The sequence below is a fragment of the Mustela erminea genome, chromosome 11 (genome assembly GCF_009829155.1).
Source record: "Mustela erminea isolate mMusErm1 chromosome 11, mMusErm1.Pri, whole genome shotgun sequence".
Taxonomy (NCBI): domain Eukaryota; kingdom Metazoa; phylum Chordata; class Mammalia; order Carnivora; family Mustelidae; genus Mustela; species Mustela erminea.
This window is the reverse complement of record NC_045624.1, coordinates 43717155-43735729: the sequence shown is the minus strand read 5'-3', so window position 1 is coordinate 43735729 and position 18575 is coordinate 43717155. Positions and strand designations below refer to the sequence as shown.

General features: G+C 40.1%; 2 protein-coding genes across 3 annotated transcripts in view; both read right to left on the bottom strand.

Moving 5' to 3' along the window:
* Positions 1 to 13197, bottom strand: part of NT5C3A (5'-nucleotidase, cytosolic IIIA) — a 51015-nt gene extending 37818 nt beyond the window's left edge. The window contains exon 1 of one of the 2 annotated variants that reach the window (XM_032306009.1): positions 12964 to 13197. In XM_032306009.1, coding sequence (XP_032161900.1) covers positions 12964 to 13101 — 138 coding nt within the window. In that variant the 5' untranslated portion in view covers positions 13102 to 13197. The remainder of the gene's footprint in view (positions 1 to 12963) is intronic. The other variant, XM_032306011.1, reaches the window with a different exon arrangement.
* LOC116569631 (retinitis pigmentosa 9 protein) overlaps positions 1 to 18575 on the bottom strand; it is a 177383-nt gene that overhangs the window by 106254 nt on the left and 52554 nt on the right. The gene's annotated exons all lie outside the window — the stretch shown is intronic.

Here is an 18575-nt window from a genome sequence, read left to right as displayed (position 1 = left end):
TCCTACGGTTCTCAAACTTTAGCATTCATTGGAATCACGTGGAGAGCTTAAAGTCAAAGATCTAAGGATGTGATGATTTTACCGAGAAAAGAGACTTCGTTGGGATGCCTGGGTGGCTCAGTCGTTAAGCTTCTGCCTTCAGCTCAGGTCATGATCCCAGGGTCTTGGGATTGAGTCCCACGTCGGGCTCCCTGCTTGGCAGGAAGCCTGCTTCTCCCTCTCCCACTCCCCCTGCTATGTTCCCTCCCTCGCTGTGTGTGTCTCTCTCTGTCAAATAAATAAATAAACTCTTTAAAAAAAAAGAAAAAAGAAAGAAAAAAAAAGTTGTAAAAACTCCTGCTATTTCAGGAAGTATTCTGGCTAACCTAAAAACAGCTAACTAGATAAGAGCTCACACTTGTTGAAGCTGCAAATGTGATTAAACTTGAATAAGGATAATGCATAGGAAACATGACAAATGTGATTTGCAAAAAAAAAGACAAAGTTATATGCCTGGTACAAGTTACTCCATACTTGCAAATTTGGGGATTCAAGATGATCTTGAACATATTCTTTGCCAATGTTAAGAGTTTAATATATTTCCCTTAATTTACAATATATTTTATTTAGACTGACCAATCATAATTGTTCTCCTTCAAACACCACAGCCATCAAACAATACCCAATGTAATCTCCCATTCCTTTGAATTTCACATATCGTTTCCTTGAGATCTCGCTCACATTTTTTTTAATATATTTTTTTAAAGATTTATTTATTGGACAGAGAGAGATCACAAGCAGGAAGAGAGGCAGGCAGAGAGAGAGAGGGGGAAGCAGGCTCTCGGCTAGCAGAGAGCCCAATGAGGGGCCCGATGCCAGGAGCCGATCACAACCCAAGCTTCCAAATTCCTCAGAGACTTACGCTATGCCTAACCCCCTTCCAGTTTGAGAGTATATAGTCACTCCTTACAATCCCAGCGCAGCTCTTTCTGCCCATGGGTTCTGTCCCTGTGCTTTAATAAAACCACCCTTTTTGCACTGAAGAAATCTCAAGAACTTTTTCATTTTTTTTAACAGATTTTTTATTTATTAGAGAGAGAGAAACAAAGAGAGGGAGAGCTCAAAGGGAGAGTGAGATCAAGAAGCAGAACCCCTGCTGTGGGGCTCAATCCCAGGACCCTGAGATCATGACCTGAACCAAAGGCAGCCACTTAACCAACTAAGCCACCCAGGTGCCCCTCAAGAATCCTTTCCTGACCGTTCTCTTCGAACCCCAACATTTCACATTATTAGGACTCTAACTTTTAAGCTAGTTGTGACACATAATTGTGACACTAGCTTCTAAATCTCATTAGCATGTATGAAGGCAGCACTGATGTCTCAAGAATTAGTGATGAAGGAATAAATCTTTATGCTTGGGGTAGGCAGCAGAGCAAAGCTATTCTGAGTCTGTATTCTGTCCTGCTGTATTACCAAAGACTTGTAACAGCTGGAATGTTCTATTTTCTGCCAGCCAACTGACCACCAGTAATATCAGATTCTATATATGTGCTTTTATTTGATCAACTATTAAACGAATTTACTGAATGGCAAATGATATGGAAAAGGAATAGGGACTATAGGATAGGATATGGTAAAGGCATAGGGACTCTGGACTATTAGACTGCTTATTACCTAATTCGTCCCTTTCTTTTCTACTAATAGAATCTCAATTTTGTTGGAGGGTGGCCATTTGCTCAGCCAAAAAATCTCCTCAGCTTCATAGTTAGGGTGGCTATATGACACTGTTCTCTCCAGTGACATGTGAGAAGAAAGTTCTGCTCTACTGAATTGAGTATCAACCTCCCTGGCAGATGGACATGTTGGCCAGGACTGCAACTGCCATCTTGTGACCACAAGAAAAGCCAAGAGAATTTCAAAGACCTCTGTCTTGACATCCTTGTACTCCCTAATTAACCATCAACTGCCTATTTTTTGGACCTCTCCTTATATTAGAAAAATAAGATGTTTATTATTTATTAAAGACTGATTTGGGGTCTCTCTCCTAGGTACAACTAATAAGAAAGACAAAGGGGCATCTGGGTGGCTCAGTAGGTTAAATGTCTGTCTTAGGCTCAGGTCAGTTGTTGGGATCCAGCCCAACAACTGGCTCCCTCCTTGTCAGGGAGTGTCCTCCTCCCGTTCCTTCTGCCCCTACCCCACCGCACCACCCCTCCACTGTAACACTCCCTCCACCACCCCTGCCATGCGATGCTCTCTCTCTCACATAAATAAATAAAATCTTAAAAATAAAAGACAAAGAAATATGTACCAACCTAGACCCTTAAAGAACACACATAACAGTAAACAATACAAGACAGTGTATAAATTGCTACTTTATGAAAAACCATCAGGAAATGCCACATGAGTTGCAGAGAATATGCTTTACAAAACAAATGAATTAAAAACAGGTCCTAAAAGGTCATAAATCTGAATGCTGATATAAATTAAAGTTGGGATAAAGAGATATTTTCAAAAGCCTGTGTAACAGCATAACAGCATTGAGCCACTTAAGCAGTCATATTTAAATCTTGGTTCCCCGCCCCCTCCTTTTTCTAAATATAGACTCAATAGTGGGCTTTCCACTTACTCAGTATAGTACCCAGAGAACATCTAATGTTACCTTAAAATGGAAGAAAGGAATGCATTTTTGTTAGAAATTATCTCCAGGAAGAAAACTCACTCAAGTTTCAAAAACAGTACCAACTTATAAGCAGTAATTGTTGGTGTTTATAAGGAAGCCATAAAAAGTTGAGATATGGGAAGGAAAAAATGAAACAAGATGGGATCTGGAGGGAGACAAACCATAAGAGATTCTTTTTTTTTTTTTTTTTTACATTTTATTTATTTATTTGAGAGAGAGACAGTGAGAGAGAGCATGAGCGAGGAGAAGGTCAGAGAGAGAAGCAGACTCCCCGTGGAGCTGGGAGCCTGATGCGGGACTCGATCCTCGGACTCCAGGATCATGACCTGAGCCGAAGGCAGTCGTCCAACCAACTGAGCCACCCAGGCATCCCAACCATAAGAGATTCTTAATCTCACAAAACAAAATGAGGATTGCTGGGTGGTAGGAGGGGTAGGGACAGAGTGGCTGGGTTATGGACATTGGGGAGGGGTATGGGCTGTGGTGAGTGCTGTGAAATGTGTAAGCCTGATGATTTACAGACCTGTACCCCTGCGGCAAATAATACAATATATGTTAATAAAAATAATTTTGTAAAAAGTTGAGATGTGTTTAAATTAGAAATGGGGGCACCTGGGTGGTTCAGTCTGTTAAGCCTCTGCCTTCCCCTGGCATCATGATCCCTGAGTCCTGGGATTAAGCCCAGTGCTGGGCTCCCTGCTCAGCTGGAAGTCTGCTTCTTCCTCTCTCTCTCCTTCTGCCCCTCCCCTCGCTCTTTCTCTCAAACAAATAAAATCCTAAGAGAAAGAAAGGAAGGAAGGAAGGAAGGAAGGAAGGAAGGAAGGAAGGAAGGAAGGGAGAGAGAGAAAAAAAAAAGAAATGATAATTTTTGGGAGCTTCTAGAGAGAGTGAAGCCAGTGTCCACGGTGAATACTAGATGAAAGTCATATTGCCCACTGGCAGGGCTGACTGGCCACGGAATACACAGAACATAGAGGCTGAGACTCAAGAAATGGGAATGTTTGCTTATCATTCAAAAGCATGTAGGGGCTGAGGACAGGACACCCCAAGGTAGGCCAATCTGGCATGAAGATTATTTTGAGCTGGAGGCCATGAAGACCCTGTGGGCTCAAGAGAAACTTTTGCCCATGCTTTAACTACTTAGAAGAACTCTAAAGTGGGGTTCTTTCCAGAATAAGGAGAGATACATTTTTCCTGAGTGACCCATCTATACAGCTGGGCAAACATCTGTTCTACTTACTGCTCTATGAATGTATTCCCTTCCTGTCAAGTCCCGGGCCCCTACTCCCTTCTCCTTAGTTCAGAGTGACATATAGACCTCATTTTCCCTGTATTTAGAACTTCCATGTCTGTGTGGATTACCATACATATGCTATTAAATTTTATTTTCTCCTGTTATTCTGTCAATTGATTTCTTTTTTTTTTTAAATATTTTAAAAGAGAGAAGGAGAGAGAGCACACACAAGCAGGCACAGAGGCAGAGAGAGAAGCAGGTTCCCTGCCGAGCAAGGAGCTCGATGCGGGACTCAATCCCAGGACACTGGGATCATGACCTGAGCCAAAGGCAGCATCTCAACCCACTGAGCCACCCAGGCATCCCTGTCAATTGATTCTCAGTCCAGTGAAAAGAACCTTTGAGGGGTCACAATTCCGTTCATAACAATGATTAACATCTAAAAAAAATTTCACAGAATGTTAAACTTATGTAATAGATGTTAAATGAGGAATCTTTCTGTTTCAGTTTAATTCAGGGACCTACTAAGGTAAGAAAAGGAAAATGGAGAGAATTGGCTTCATGACTCCTGGGCCCTTAACCACCTGAGAGGGAGGGACTTCAAAGGCAAGAGCCTACATGGAATGAATCACTCAAAAAAAAAAAAAAAAAAAAATCAGGCTGAGGTGGGTGGGGTGCCAAAAAATTTAATTTAATTTAAAAAGTGCTCATATTATGAGGTTATAGTGAAAGAAGAGAAAGTCAACTTTAAATACCTTGCAGGCCCAGAGAGAACAAACCTAACTAGTCAAGTAAGAACCCTCATTTGGGGGCACCTAGGTGGCAATCAGTTAAGTGTCTGACTCTTGGTTTTGGCTCAGGTTGTGATCTTGGGGTCTTGAGATTGAGCCTCTCACAGGGCTCCTCACTCAGCATGGAGTCTGCTTAAGACTCTCTCCCCTTCCCTCTGGCCCTCTCCACACATGCTTTCTCTCTCTTCCCAAAATAAATAAATAAACCTTAAAAAAGAAAAGAGGTAAGGCACCTGGGTAGCTCAGTGGGTTGAGCCTCTGCCTTCGGCTCGGGTCATGATCTCAGGGTCCTGGGATCGAGCCCCACATCAGGCTCTCTGCTCTCTCTTCCCCCCCGCCTGCCTCTCTGCCTACTTGTGATTTCTCTCTCTGTCAAATAAATAAATAAAATCTTAAAAAAAAGAAAGAAAGGAAGGAAGAAAGAAAGAAAAGGGGAGCCTGGGTGGCTCGGCTGGTCTGACTCTTGGTTTTAGCTCAGGTCATGATTTCAGTGTCCTGGGATTGAGGCCCGTGTCAGGATCCATGCTCAGTGGGGAGTCTGCTTGAGACTCTCTCTACCTCTCCCTCTGCTCTTCCACCTCATGTTCTCTCTCTCAAATAAACAAATTAACCTTTTAAAAAAAACCTCTCATTTCTTCACTTCCTCAGTGAAAGAAATCCTTCCTCCTGCCCTATTAGCCCCCAAATCTGAAGCAATGGCTAGTGGGGGGAAAGAGCAGGAGTGGGGAAAGAGAGAGGTTGATTATCTCTTCTCTCATCCCAGATCACCACCTGCAGTAAGCCACAGTTTTGGGGTAGTGAAGAAATCTGTATTAGTTAGAGAAATCTGTATTAGGGTAAGTTATGGGGCAGTAACAACACAAAAATCTCACTTCTTTAACACACAAAAAAAGTTTATTTTTCGCTCACGCAAAGTCCAATATGGGTCCAGATGACTCTTCAGGGCAGTTGTCCTCCACATATTGGCTCAATATTCCAGGCTGCTTTGGTACTGTGTCATCTCCATGTCATCATGATGCTTCAGGATTTACTCCAACAGTAGTAAAGACTATGGACAACTGTGTCCCTTTTCATAACTACACTGGCCCACAAGTGGCCATACCATCTCCAGGCAGTCTATTGGCTGGAACAGCAAAGCTTGCCCAAATATAAAAAGGGGAAAAGAGCTAAAAATAGTGGTGGATACTAGTAATGTCCATCTAGGAGTCTCACCACAGAATTAATATTGAAGTCATGTATAAATACATGACTAGACACTGTCATTTACAGAAATGAGACTGACTGCTTGTGATTTTAAAAGACTGCCTTTTACAATCTGAGAGTGAGCAATAAGTCACAGGCCTACCAGAATTTTTACCAGTGGCAAGAAAAATTACCATCACTGAGTAAACTTGAGAGGTGCCACAAGAAGGCAAAATAAAGTTGTGTTCTATTTATATCCCTTGCATCATGTCGACTTCATATATTAATCACATCTTTAGAAGAGATCACAGAAATCAAGTTTAGCTCTATTTTTCATAATAAGACCTTTTATCTTTCTCTAGCTTAAAGACTGTAATTCTAGTTCTATATGTGAGGTTAGAAATGTTTGTTTTCCTCAGCCAGCTCTGCTTACTAAATAGTCTAACTAAATGAAGTCATTCATTTAAGTATTTATTTATTTTAATTTATTTAAGTCTTTAAACTCCCCGGGAAAGGTGTATTTTCAACTTAATTTAATAGCAAACAGAAGATTGACATACATAGATGGGCCTTTAATTTAAAAGTCAGTTTTCAATCTTTTAGCAGTTTGGATTAAAAAATAAAATATACTGTCTGCTTTCTAAAACAACTTCAAAAGCACAAATTAAACACGGATGATTGGAAAAGTTGGTTAATTTGTTATCAATATCTTAAGGGCATTACATTTTCTGTCCTAAAAGACATGAAATAAATTTTCTGAATTAGTTTCTGGATTTAATACAACAAAAGACAGAATTCCAAGTTACTGTACTAAGAGATCAATGTAGATTTGGACAGCCAAATGCAAAATTTAATAAAAACAAATAAACCCCACACTTTTGGCCAATTTATCTAATAAGAATGATGACTAAAGAGGAATAGTGGGGAAAACTGAGATTCTTGAAGTAGGAGAGAAGTTCTGTGGCCAATAACTGCAGGACAGGAAAGTTAGCATTCATTCATAAATTTAAAAAACCTTGTAAGATTTCTCCTAACATAGTCCAGAAACCAGAAAGAATAAGACAAATTCTTATAAACAGGATATGTGTGTATAAATATATAGACACATACATTTAAAATGTTTTTACTTTAAAATAACTTCCTTTTGGGGGCACCTGGGTGCCTCAGTCAGTTTAACAGCTGCCTTTGGCTCAGGTCATGATCCCAAACCCGGGAATCGAGGCCTATACCGGAATTCCTGCTCAGTGCAGAGCCTGCTTCTCCCTCTCCCTCTGCCTGATGCTCTGCCTACTTGTGCTTTCTCTCTGTCAAATAAATAAATAAAATCTTAAAAAATAAAATAAAATAGAATAAAATAAAATAAAATAATTTCCTTTTTAAAAGTGACTGCATCTTGTATCCAGAAAATAGAAAGGAGTTTCACTGGTGTTGTCCTAATACCCAGATGGCTGACCACATACATTTTTTTAATTCTCCTCTTTAGAAGCCACATTTAATACTTAAATTTGTACACTTCTGTTTTTTAATCACTAAACACTTAGCATTATTTAGTTTCAAGTACTCAGTTTTTCTTTTATGAGGAAAAATTACAGTTCCTACTATTTCCTTACAATTTTATTAGATGACCCTAACTTATGGTTTGACTTGTAATTCTCTGACTTTTAGGTCCTGAAAAAGTGACATGCATTTAGTAGAAACTATACTTTGAATTTTGATCTTTTCCTGGGCTAGCAATGTACAGTAAAATATTCTCTTCTGATGCTGGGCACTGGCAGTGGCCTTAGCTCCCAGTCAACCATCCAGTCATGAGAATAAACAACCATCACACTGATAACCATTCTGTACCATACAACTATTCTGTTTTTCACTTTCGGTATAGTCAATAAATTATATTAGGTAATCAACACTTCATTATAAAATAGGCTTTTTGTTAGATGATTTTGCCCATCTGTAACCCTGTAAGTGTTCCAAGCACACTTAAGGTAGGCTAGGCTAGGCTATGATGTTTGGTAGGTGTATGAAATGCATTACAGACTTACCGTATTTTCAACTTAATGATGGTTTATAGGGACATAACCCCACAGATCATAGGAAATCTGTTAATGCTTTTATACTCAGCCAAGTTAATTTGAAAGTAGATAAATGCTGTCTGAATAGAATAAAATATGGAAGCAATGCCCATGAGTAAAAATCAACCAAAAAAAAAAAAAAAAAAAACCAACCAAACAAAAAACCCCACTAAAGTTGTTATGTATCATTTAAAATAAGGGAGTTATATGAAAAAAAATAAATAAATAAAATAAAATAAGGGAGTTATATGAAAGATTATATATATGATTCATTCCTCATTCTTCAAAGCTTAAATTTTGTGTTAGAGTAGGTTTTTCTGTCTGATAGGAAACTAGCAAGTGCTCAAGCTTTGTTCCAGAATCTTTTTTACTAAGAGTAACTAAAAATGCCACAGAGGGAACAAGACTTATCTGAGCAGGCACATTTTATTAGAATGGTGAGTTAAACTGAATACCAAGTGGTAAGTGATGGTCAACAGCAATGACGAAGGACTTGAAACTTGCAGAATCTAAGAGAGGTTGGGGAAATTCATTCCCAAATACTATTCACCCCAAATACTAATTTCATTTGTGCAAAATTCTACCGCATGTGTTATCAACTTCTATACAGGTTTGGCAATCTTGATCTTTTTGGTCCAGTTTACAAAAACTGCAAGCCATCATTATCGGGGATAGTTAAGAGTAGTTTCTACAATGAAGGCTTAGGAGAGAGAAGTTGAGAAAAATAATACCAATGGTTAAAAATTTTGCCCTGGGGCACCTGGGTGGCTTAGTCGGTTGAGCAGCTGCCTTCGTTTTGGGTCATGATCCCAGGGTCCTTGATTGGGCAGAAAGCCTGCTTCTCCCTCTACCTCTGTCTGCCACTCTGCCTAATTGTGCTCTCTCTCTATCTTGCTGTCAAGTAATTAAGTAGGATCTTTTAAAAAAAAATTTTTTTTTCCCCTAATAGTGTTCATAAGGAAAAATGACTAAGATATGAGAGTGGCTGATAGTCAGTGTTTTGGTATAATAATTACAACTACTATTTAATAAGCAGTTACTATGAGCCAGATATTACTAAATGTTCTATATTTAACTTTTTAAAAAGATATTTCTCACACCTCACACCAACCATGCCCCAACTCTTTGTATAATACAATGCAATTCTGACATTATGTAGAGTTAGTGCCTGATCCATGAGGTAAGGACTCAGTCCACAAGTCTATCCCCATTTCCAATGCCAGTCACTAGCCCCAGGTTGTTACCCATACTTCTGATGGACCAGCTGTGAATTTGGGGATTCCCACAACCCCCTCCTGGGGTTCCATAATCTGAAAGAATAACATAGAACTCTGGAGAGTGCTTTACTTACTATGACAGGTTTCATATAAAAAATACAATTTAGGGGGTGCCTGGGTGGCTCGGTGGGTTAAAGCCTCTGCCTTAGGTTCAGGTCATGATCCCAGGGTCCTGGGATTGAGCCCTGCATCGGGCTCTCTGCTCAGCAGTGAGCCTGCCTCCCCCCCTTCTCTCTGCCTGCCTCTCTGCCTACTTGTGATCTCTGTCTGTCAAATAAATAATTTAAAAATCTTAAAAAAAAAAAAAAACAATTTAGAACAGCCAAATGGAAGAGAAGCATAGGGCAAGACAAAGGGGTGGAGAACTTCCATGTCTTCTCTATCCCACTCTATCCACACCACTCTATCCACACCTCAAGGTATTTGCAAACCTGTAAGTTCTCCTTTAGAGGTCTTTATGGAGGTCTGTTATGTAGGTAAGACTGATCAAATAAATTACTGACCAGGTGATCAGCTTGAACTCCAGCCCTTGTTCAAAGAAAAGAGGTGACATGCTGAAAGCTCTAATCCTCTAATCATGCCTTGATCTTTAAGGCAACCAGCCCCCCTCTTGAAGCCATCTTGGGAACCCCCCAGCTTGCAGCCCACCTCATTAGCATATAAAAGGCACTGTTAACACTTCCCAGAGTCCAAGTGTTTTAGGAGCTATGTGGCAGGAACCTGGGACAAACACAAAATATAGATTTCTTACGGTACTACGGATAAAACAAACAAGAAAAATCTGAGAAATTTGTAACAGTCAAGATGAGATAAGGACACATGATGCCGAAATGTATGTGGTATTCTGGATGGAACTCTAGGGCAGAGAAGAACATAAGCTAAAAACAATGGAAATCTGAACAAAGTAGGGATATTTTAAAAATGTATGAATATTTGTTCATTAATTTTAACAAACGTACCATGCTAATGTGCAATGTCAGTAATAGGAGAACTGGCTGGGACTCTACTTATTTGCTTAATTATGTTGTGAATTTAAAAATGTTCTAAAATAAAAATTTAATAATGCAGTATATTAACTATGAAAAATGGGTTATCTTGGAGCTCTAAACATCCTTTTTAAAAAAGATTTATTTATTGGGGCTCCTGGGTGGCTCAGTGGGTTAAGCCTCTGCCTTCGGCTCAGGTCATGATCTCAGGGTCCTGGGATTGAGCTCCACATCGGGCTCTCTGCTCAGCGGGGAGCCTGCTTCCCCCTCTCTCTCTGCCTGTCTCTCTGCCTACTTGTGATCTCTCTCTCTGTCAAATAAATAAATAAAATCTTAAAAAAAAAAAAAAGATTTATTTATTTATTTATTTATTTATTTTTAGTGGGGAGGAACACTTGAGGGAGGTTTGGGCCAGATGGAGTTAATCTCAAGCAGACTCCCCACTGAGCACAAACCTGCTGAGGTGCTCAGTCCCATGGCCCTGAGCTCATGACCCGAGCAGAAACCAAGAATCCATCAACTGACTGAGCCACCCAGATGCCTCTGACCTCTAAACATCTTAGGCCATGTCTTCTGACAGGCCGACTCTGTATATTTATTTTGCTGCCCTGCAGGACATTTCAGCTGTAGCATGCACACCCCAGGAGCCACACTTCTGTGTCTTTTAACTCAAAACTTTTAAAGTGGTGCATAATCTAAGTCCAGTGCCAGAAGTTATTTGTTTACCTAGCCAGTAAGAATAGGCTCACCTTGCTTAGGTAGTTACTGTTGGTTCCATTACTTGTGAACAGTTTAAGCTATGTCCATTGGACATTCACAGGTTTGTACAGATTCTCTAAGGTGGGAATTTGGAGGATAGGGTGGGAAATGGGCAAAACATGCCCCCAACACATGGTTATTAAAAGAGATAAAACCAGGATTTGAACCCAAATCTTCAGACTCCCAATCAAATGCTTATCCCATTTGAAGAAGCAGCCTATTAAAATTACAAGTTAAAAACATAAAGCTCAGGGCACCTAGGTGGCGTAGTTGGTAGAGCCCTGTCTCTTGGTTTTTGCTCAGGTTGTGATCTCAGGGCCATGAGATCTGGCCCCAACCTGGGCTTCATGCTCAGTGTAAAGTCTGCTTAATACTCTCTCTCTCTCTTTCCTTCCCTCTGCCCCTCCCCACTCTTGAAAATAAATAAATCTTAAAAAAATAATAACAAAAAAATAAAAACATAGAGCTCTTTCAACTTTTTCCTTTTAAAAGCTACTAGCAGGCTGCATATATATCACAATCTGAATTAATATAACATTACGTATATATATGTATAAGATTGACTGATTTCTATACTATAAATAAGTAAAGTTCGCCTGCCTGATGGCTTTCATTATTTTTCACAAAGATGGCAAACTATTTTTAGGATGGTATCAATGTGGGATTTTATGAAAAGAATTAATTTTTAACTCTACTCAGTTTAGAAAAGAGATAAAACAAACCAATTTACAGTTTAAGTACATGCTAGAAGATATGGCAATTAGTTGGTTTCCCCATATATTGGTTTCCCAATATTCCCACCCCCATATAGAATATAAACTTTTGGTTTGGGGCAAAAGGAAGCCACGAAAGTTCTCTAAACAAGACAGCAACATAAATAAAACAAAATTTCTGAGATAAAAACATTTGCAGCTGTACCCACAGAAGTAGAGGAAAAAATAAGAATCCAAGAATAATTTAATTCTAGCAATAAACAAAACTTTCGAGTATTATTGGCATGAGACACGGGGTTACCATTTCTTTTACTATTAGTTATGGGGAAAATATTTCTGTATTCAACCTGGGGCCAACAGCAACCAAGAGGACAGTGTCTTTGATCAATGAAGACATACTTGAGGCAGAGTATTCTAAGTATATGAACCTAAAATGATATTATTTAGTATGGTGATAGATTGTCAACTTATTTTTCATAAATATTTGACCCCAAATGTTCACATGAAGTAAACATGAGCTTAAGCATTCCAGTAAGCACATTATAATAACTCCATGAGTCACTGGTCTTTATGAGTGGATTCTAATTAAAACACAAAAACTAAAAACCAAACTAAAACAAAAACTTAAACCAAACCAAACCAAAATTAAAAACATCCTCAACTTTGAAGCAAACACTGCTTATCATATACCTGAAGTAGGATTCCTGAAACACTCTCACAATAAAATTGGAAATAAATTTCTAAAATACTATTATGCAAGAGGTTTGAGGGGAAAAAAACGAACACAAAGATACTTCCTGGCAGATTGAGATAAGAAGAAATAACATTCAAATACAAAATAAACTATTCTGAATGGCAGTCGGCTCAACCTGCATTCTCTCAACCACTGAGAAGTTACACCTTTCCATACCTAACTCATTCTAGCCAGCGTGCAGAAACAACTCATTCCGAACTGGCTTAGGTCACAACCATTTGGCGGCAGGAACTAGGCAGCAACCCAGCCTAGAACGCTGCGTTTATTTCTTGAGAAATGGCTTTTGCTGCAGGAGAAGGCTGGTTTCCGAGTCACCTACTTGCCTTTCTGTTTCAAATGGAGATACAACAAAAGGCAGAGGAGTGACACCCTGGAGGGTCCAGACCAGGTCACCGGCCCCCGGTGTTGCCACTCGCGGGGTGAATGGTTCCCCAGTGTGCCCTTTGCATTCCAGCAGCGCCAGCACGGGAAGGTAAGGGCGGATGGAACGCCCTGCGGCCCATCAAGCGCTCGGGCACGCGGGGCCCTGCACTCACCATCTCGATGATCTTGGTCTTCCGCCCAGTCTTCCTCTTCAAGGTGAATATGTACTGGGCCAGCACCACCCCCGCCACCAGGACACACACACTGGCACTGGCCACCGCGCCCATCCTCGCCACCGCCGCCCGGTCCATGAATGGCGTGTCCTGCGCCTCCCGGCCAGAAAAGAAGAGGTCGCTGGACTGCTGTGGTCCGCAGAGAAGCTGGGACGCCCTGCCCGGCGGCCGCTCTGCCGGAGCCCCGCCTCCGCTCCGCCCCTCCCGCACAGGCCCTGCCCCACGGAAAGCCCCACCCCACGCTCCGACTCGCGGGAGGGAAGGCGTGGGGGGCGTGGCCTGCGTCCGCGCTGAGGGTGGGTGTGAGGCTGGTCTTCTTGGATCTTAGCTCTGAGGAACTGTCCAAGGACCCAAAAGGGAATGGTATCAATTATCTCTGTGCTGATGAGAACACCACGGAGTGGTTCATTCCAGCTCCCTACGGTAGAAATCCGATTCCAACCAGACCCAAGCAGAAAAAGTCGACCGTCTTCCACCTTCCACCCTCCTCAGCTACTCTGGACTACAGCCCTAGAAGGCGTTACAAACTACTACACATTAAGATAGAACCATTATTGGAAATGTAAATTGGTACAGCTATAATGGAAAACTCTAGAAAGTCCTCAAAAATTAAAAATAGATTTACCATATGATCCAGCGATGCTGGTATATATCCAGAAGAATTGAAAGCAGGCACTCAAAAGAAATATCAGCACACCCATGTTCCATTGCAGCCAAATGGTAATAGCCAAATATAGCTAAAATGTGATACAACAGAAATGTCCATCAACAGATGAATGAATGAAGAAAATACGGTATATACACTGAATGGAATACTACTATTCAGCCTTTAAAAAGAAGGAAATTCTTCAGTATTTGACAGCACTGGTGAATCTTGGGCACATTATGCTAAGTGAAATAAGCCAGTCACAAAAAGACAAATACTTCCATTATTCTACTTACAAGAGATAGTCAAAGTCTTAGAAAGTAGAATGGTGGTTGTGAGGGTTGGGGGAAGAGGAAGAAATTGAGTATTGAGTTTCAGTTTTGGAAGATGAAAAAGTTCTAGAGATCCATTACCATGTGCCTATAGTTAAGAGTACTATACATTTTTAAATGGTTAAGTTGGTAAATTTTATGTGTTTTAGATCACTTTTTTTTTTTTTTTTTAGTGCTATGATTGGGGCACCTGGGTGGCTCAGTTGGTTAAGTGACTACCTTTGGCTCAGGTGGTGATCCTGGGGTCCAGGGATAGATTCCCACATTCAGCTCCCTCTGCTTCTCACTCTGATCTTCTCCCCTCATTCTCTCTCTCTCTCTCTCTCTCCTTCTTGCATTCTCTCTCAAATAAAAAAAATCTTTAAAATAAATACATAAATAAAAAGTGCTATGACAAAAGGGTAAAGATGAACTTAGGCATTGTTCCTTTCACCACTGCTGTCCTTTTTCTGCTATATCCCACTCACTGCCTCTTCTATCATTTCCTCTTTTTTTATTATTTAAATTCAATTAGCCAATGTACAGCACATCATTAGTTTCAGATGTTGCGTTCAAAAACTTATCGTTTGGGTATAATACCCAGTGCTCAGGGCGCCTGGGTGGCTCAGTGGGTTAAAGCCTCTGCCTTCAGCTCAGGTCATGATCCCAGGGTCCTGGAATCGAGCCCCACAATGGGCTCTCTGCTCAACAGGGACCCTGCATTCCTCACTCTATCTCTGCCTGCCTCTCTGCCTACTTGTGATCTCTGTCTGTCAAATGGATAAATAAAATCTTAAAAAAAAAAATACTCAGTGCTCATCTCATCCCATGCCCTCCTTAATGCCCATCACCCAATTACCCCATCCTCCCATCCACCTCCGCTCCAGAAACCTTCAGTTTGTTTCCTATAGTTAAGAGCCTCTCATGGTTTGGGGTACCTGGGTGGCTCAGATGGTTAAGTGTCTGCCTTTGGCTCAGGTCATGATCTCCAGGTCCTGGGATGGAGCCCCACATTGGGTTCCCAGCTCAGCGGGGAGTCTGCTTCGTCCTCTCCCTCTACCTCTCCCTCTGCTTGTGCTCTTTCTGCCGCTCTCCCTCAAATGAATAAATAAAATATTTTCTTAAAAAGTCTCTCATGGTTTGTCTCCCTATCTGGTGACTTCCCATTCAGTTTTTCCTATGACCTCCTGCTCTGTTTCTTATACTCCATGTCTGAGTGAAACCACATGATAATTGTCTTTCTCTGAATGACATAATTTGCTCAGCATTATACTATCCATGTAAGTATTCATCCTTTCTGATGGGAGAGTAATATTCCACTGTATATACATGCCACATCTTCTTTATTCATTCATCTGTCGATAGACATCTGAGCTCTTTCCATAGTTTGGCTATTATGGACATTGCTGCTATGAACATTGGGGTGCAGGTGTCCCTTCAGGTCACTACATTTGTAGTGGGGTAAATACGTTGGGTAAATACCTAGTAGAGCAATTGCTGGGTTGTAGGGTAGCTCTGTTTTTAACTTGAGGAATCTCCATACTGTTTTCCAGAGTGGCTATACCAACTTTCACTCCCACCAACAGCGTAACAGTGTTCCCCTTTCTCCACATCCTCGCCAACATTTGTTGTTTCCTGACTTGTTAATTTTAGCCATTCTGACTATTGTTAGGTGGTATCTCATTGTGGTTTTGATTTATATTTCCCCAATGCCAACTAATCTTTGACAAAGCAGGAAAGAATGTTCAATGGAAAAAGGACAGTCTCTTCAATAAATGGTGCTGGGAAAATTGGACAGCCACATGTAGAAGAATGAAACTAGACCATTTCCTTATACCATACAAAGATACACTTAAAATGGATGAAAAACCTAAATGTGAGATAGGAATCCATTAAAATTCTAGAGAACACAGGCAGCAGCGACTTTGGCTTCAGCAACTTCTTGCTAGACACATCTCCAAAGGCAAGGGAAACAAAAGCAAAAATGAACGATTGGGACTTCATAAGATAAAAAGCTTCTGCACAGCAAAGGAAACAGCAAAACCCAAGGCAACCTATGGAATTGGAAAAGATATTTGCAAATGACATTATAGATTTGGACTGGTATCCAAGATCTATAAAGAACTTCTCAATCTCAACACTAAAAAAAACCCCAAAAAATCCAGTCAAGAATTGGGCAAAAGACATGAACAAACATTTCTCTAAAGACATACAAATGGCCGAAAATGTTTCACCTCATTTCCTCCTCTTTGTAAGAATCAGGACTTGTTCTTGCCTGTCTTGTCTCTTGCAAGGGATTGATGTCATTTACCCTGCTTGTCTCTAGGGGTAACACAGAAGAGATCCAGAGAAGCTCTTTGGAGTTAGTGGTGTTGCCTGGTGAAGCTCCTTTTTTGACTGGGATAGAGAATGAATTGCAGGAGGGGAATAAATGAGAGGAAGCAGTGAAGCTAGGGGTTGCTTTTCTCTGACCCTCCGTCCTTGATCATATTGTTCCAGCCCTGTATCAACTTTCTAGAACCCTAGCAGGAGTTCTTAAAGGGAAATTTGTGGAAAGGAGGTTCTTAGCAATGTAAAGTATGTCCCACCTGATTAGGCATCTGTTAAGAAAACAAGTTTGGAATGAACTATCAGGTACATGAATGCCCTTTCTGTGTCTTGTTTTGTGGACAAGATTGATTCTCTGATGCCATAAAATGATCTTGGGAATATAGAGTGATCAGTTTCTTAGGAAGGATGTTAGCTTTTTTGTTCATTTTAATACAAGCACAATATAAGTGAGAACCTGTGAATATATCTGAGAAAAAGATGACAAAAATTTTAAAGTAGTCCATTCAGGAATGTCATGTGGTACTTGAGCATCCTTCCCTGTGACCTACACTTCAGTAGGTCCTCAGCAAATGGTAAAACAAATTCCGGCCTACGATTGAAGTTGGATGCATGTATTAATACCTCATAATTCTTTCTTGCAATAGGATTATTGCTTCAACTTCCCTCTAGTTTGTGGGTCTCTTGCAAGGGATTGATGCCATTTCCCCTGCTTGTCACAGCAGTTTAGATTAATTTAGCTGATTTTAAGACCACAATTAAGACCTTGAGATCAAGTCACTTGCTCTAATGACTGAACCAGCCAGGCACCCACTGTGATTTTTTTTAAATCTACTCAATTCTTAGGAAGGGAAATTAATGGTACAAAATCTTTTCACAAATGGAATTTTGTGGTTTCTACAATTGCCACTGTAGTCTTTTACTGGGTTAGAGAATTAGTTTCCTACATCTGAATGTAAGAAAAGTAAGTTAACTGTACAGCAGAAGAGTAACTTGGTAGCCCGATAGGACATGGGTAATTATATAAATAGAATAAATAGGAACATTGACTTAACATTTCATCTCCCATGCCTACTTTTTTTTAAAAAGCTTATTTCTGCCTTGTCTTTCTTTTTACTAATGGCTTCATTAATTATGATTCTTTTTATCTACCCTGGCTAATGTCATGGAATACATTTGAACTGGAAGCTTGGCTGCTGCAAGATACTTGAACGTTGGTTGGAATGGGTTTGGTAATTCTATTTCAGTTTTAAATACACTAAAAGAACACAGGTGATTTGAAGCAGGTCCAGGGGAAACATGTGAATATCATCATTGATTCTGGGTCATCAGAAGATTCAGAGATACCTAGGTGATATTTCATATTGGAAAGCTAGGGAACATTCTGATCTGGGCTGCAAGGGAATGATGTATCTTTAGTGGTCCAATAATATCATATTACATATCATATTATAATATTTCTATGCATTTGAGTACATAAATGAGAATATGGGCCATATAATAAATACTGTCACTTCTCTTTCAAATTAAAAAAAATCAATAAAGGTGAATTTTAAGGGTTTATTGGATTTGCTTAAGAGTCACTCTCAGACTTGAAATTTAATCATCTGCTTATTTACATGGTTATTAACACAATTAGCAATAAGGGTGATGTAAATGTTTTTCAGAAACTCTCTCATAAATGTTAATATTCATTATACATTTATTTATTTGCTACACATTATTTTTTATTTGCTACATATTATATTTCCACCAAGACATTTTTTTAAAAAATCTGACTAATTTCTTTCTTCCTAGCATAAAGAAAAGACATTGGCTGGAAGTATCTTGGAAGTAAAAACTTCATTCTTTTCTTCTTTTATTTACATGTATTTCTAATTTTCATTTTGAAATAATTTTAAACTTCCATAGAAGTTGCAAAAGTAGTACAAAGAATTCCCATGTGCTTTTATTTTTTCAGATTTTTGTTCGTTTGTTCATTTGTTTTGAAAGAGAGAGAGCATCCAAGCAGGAGTGGAGGGGGGACAGAGGGAACAGGAGAGAGAAGGAGAGAAGCAGACTTCCCACTGAGCACACAGCCAGATGTGGGGCTCTGTCGCACCGCCCTGAGATCATGATCTGGGCCGAAATCAAAAGTTGGACGCCCAACCTACAGAGCCACACAGGTGCTCCCCATGTGTCTTTCATTCAGGCTTCCCCCCAGTGATACTATCTGACAACTATATCTTATATCTATAGCACAATTACAAAGTAAATTGACATTGGTA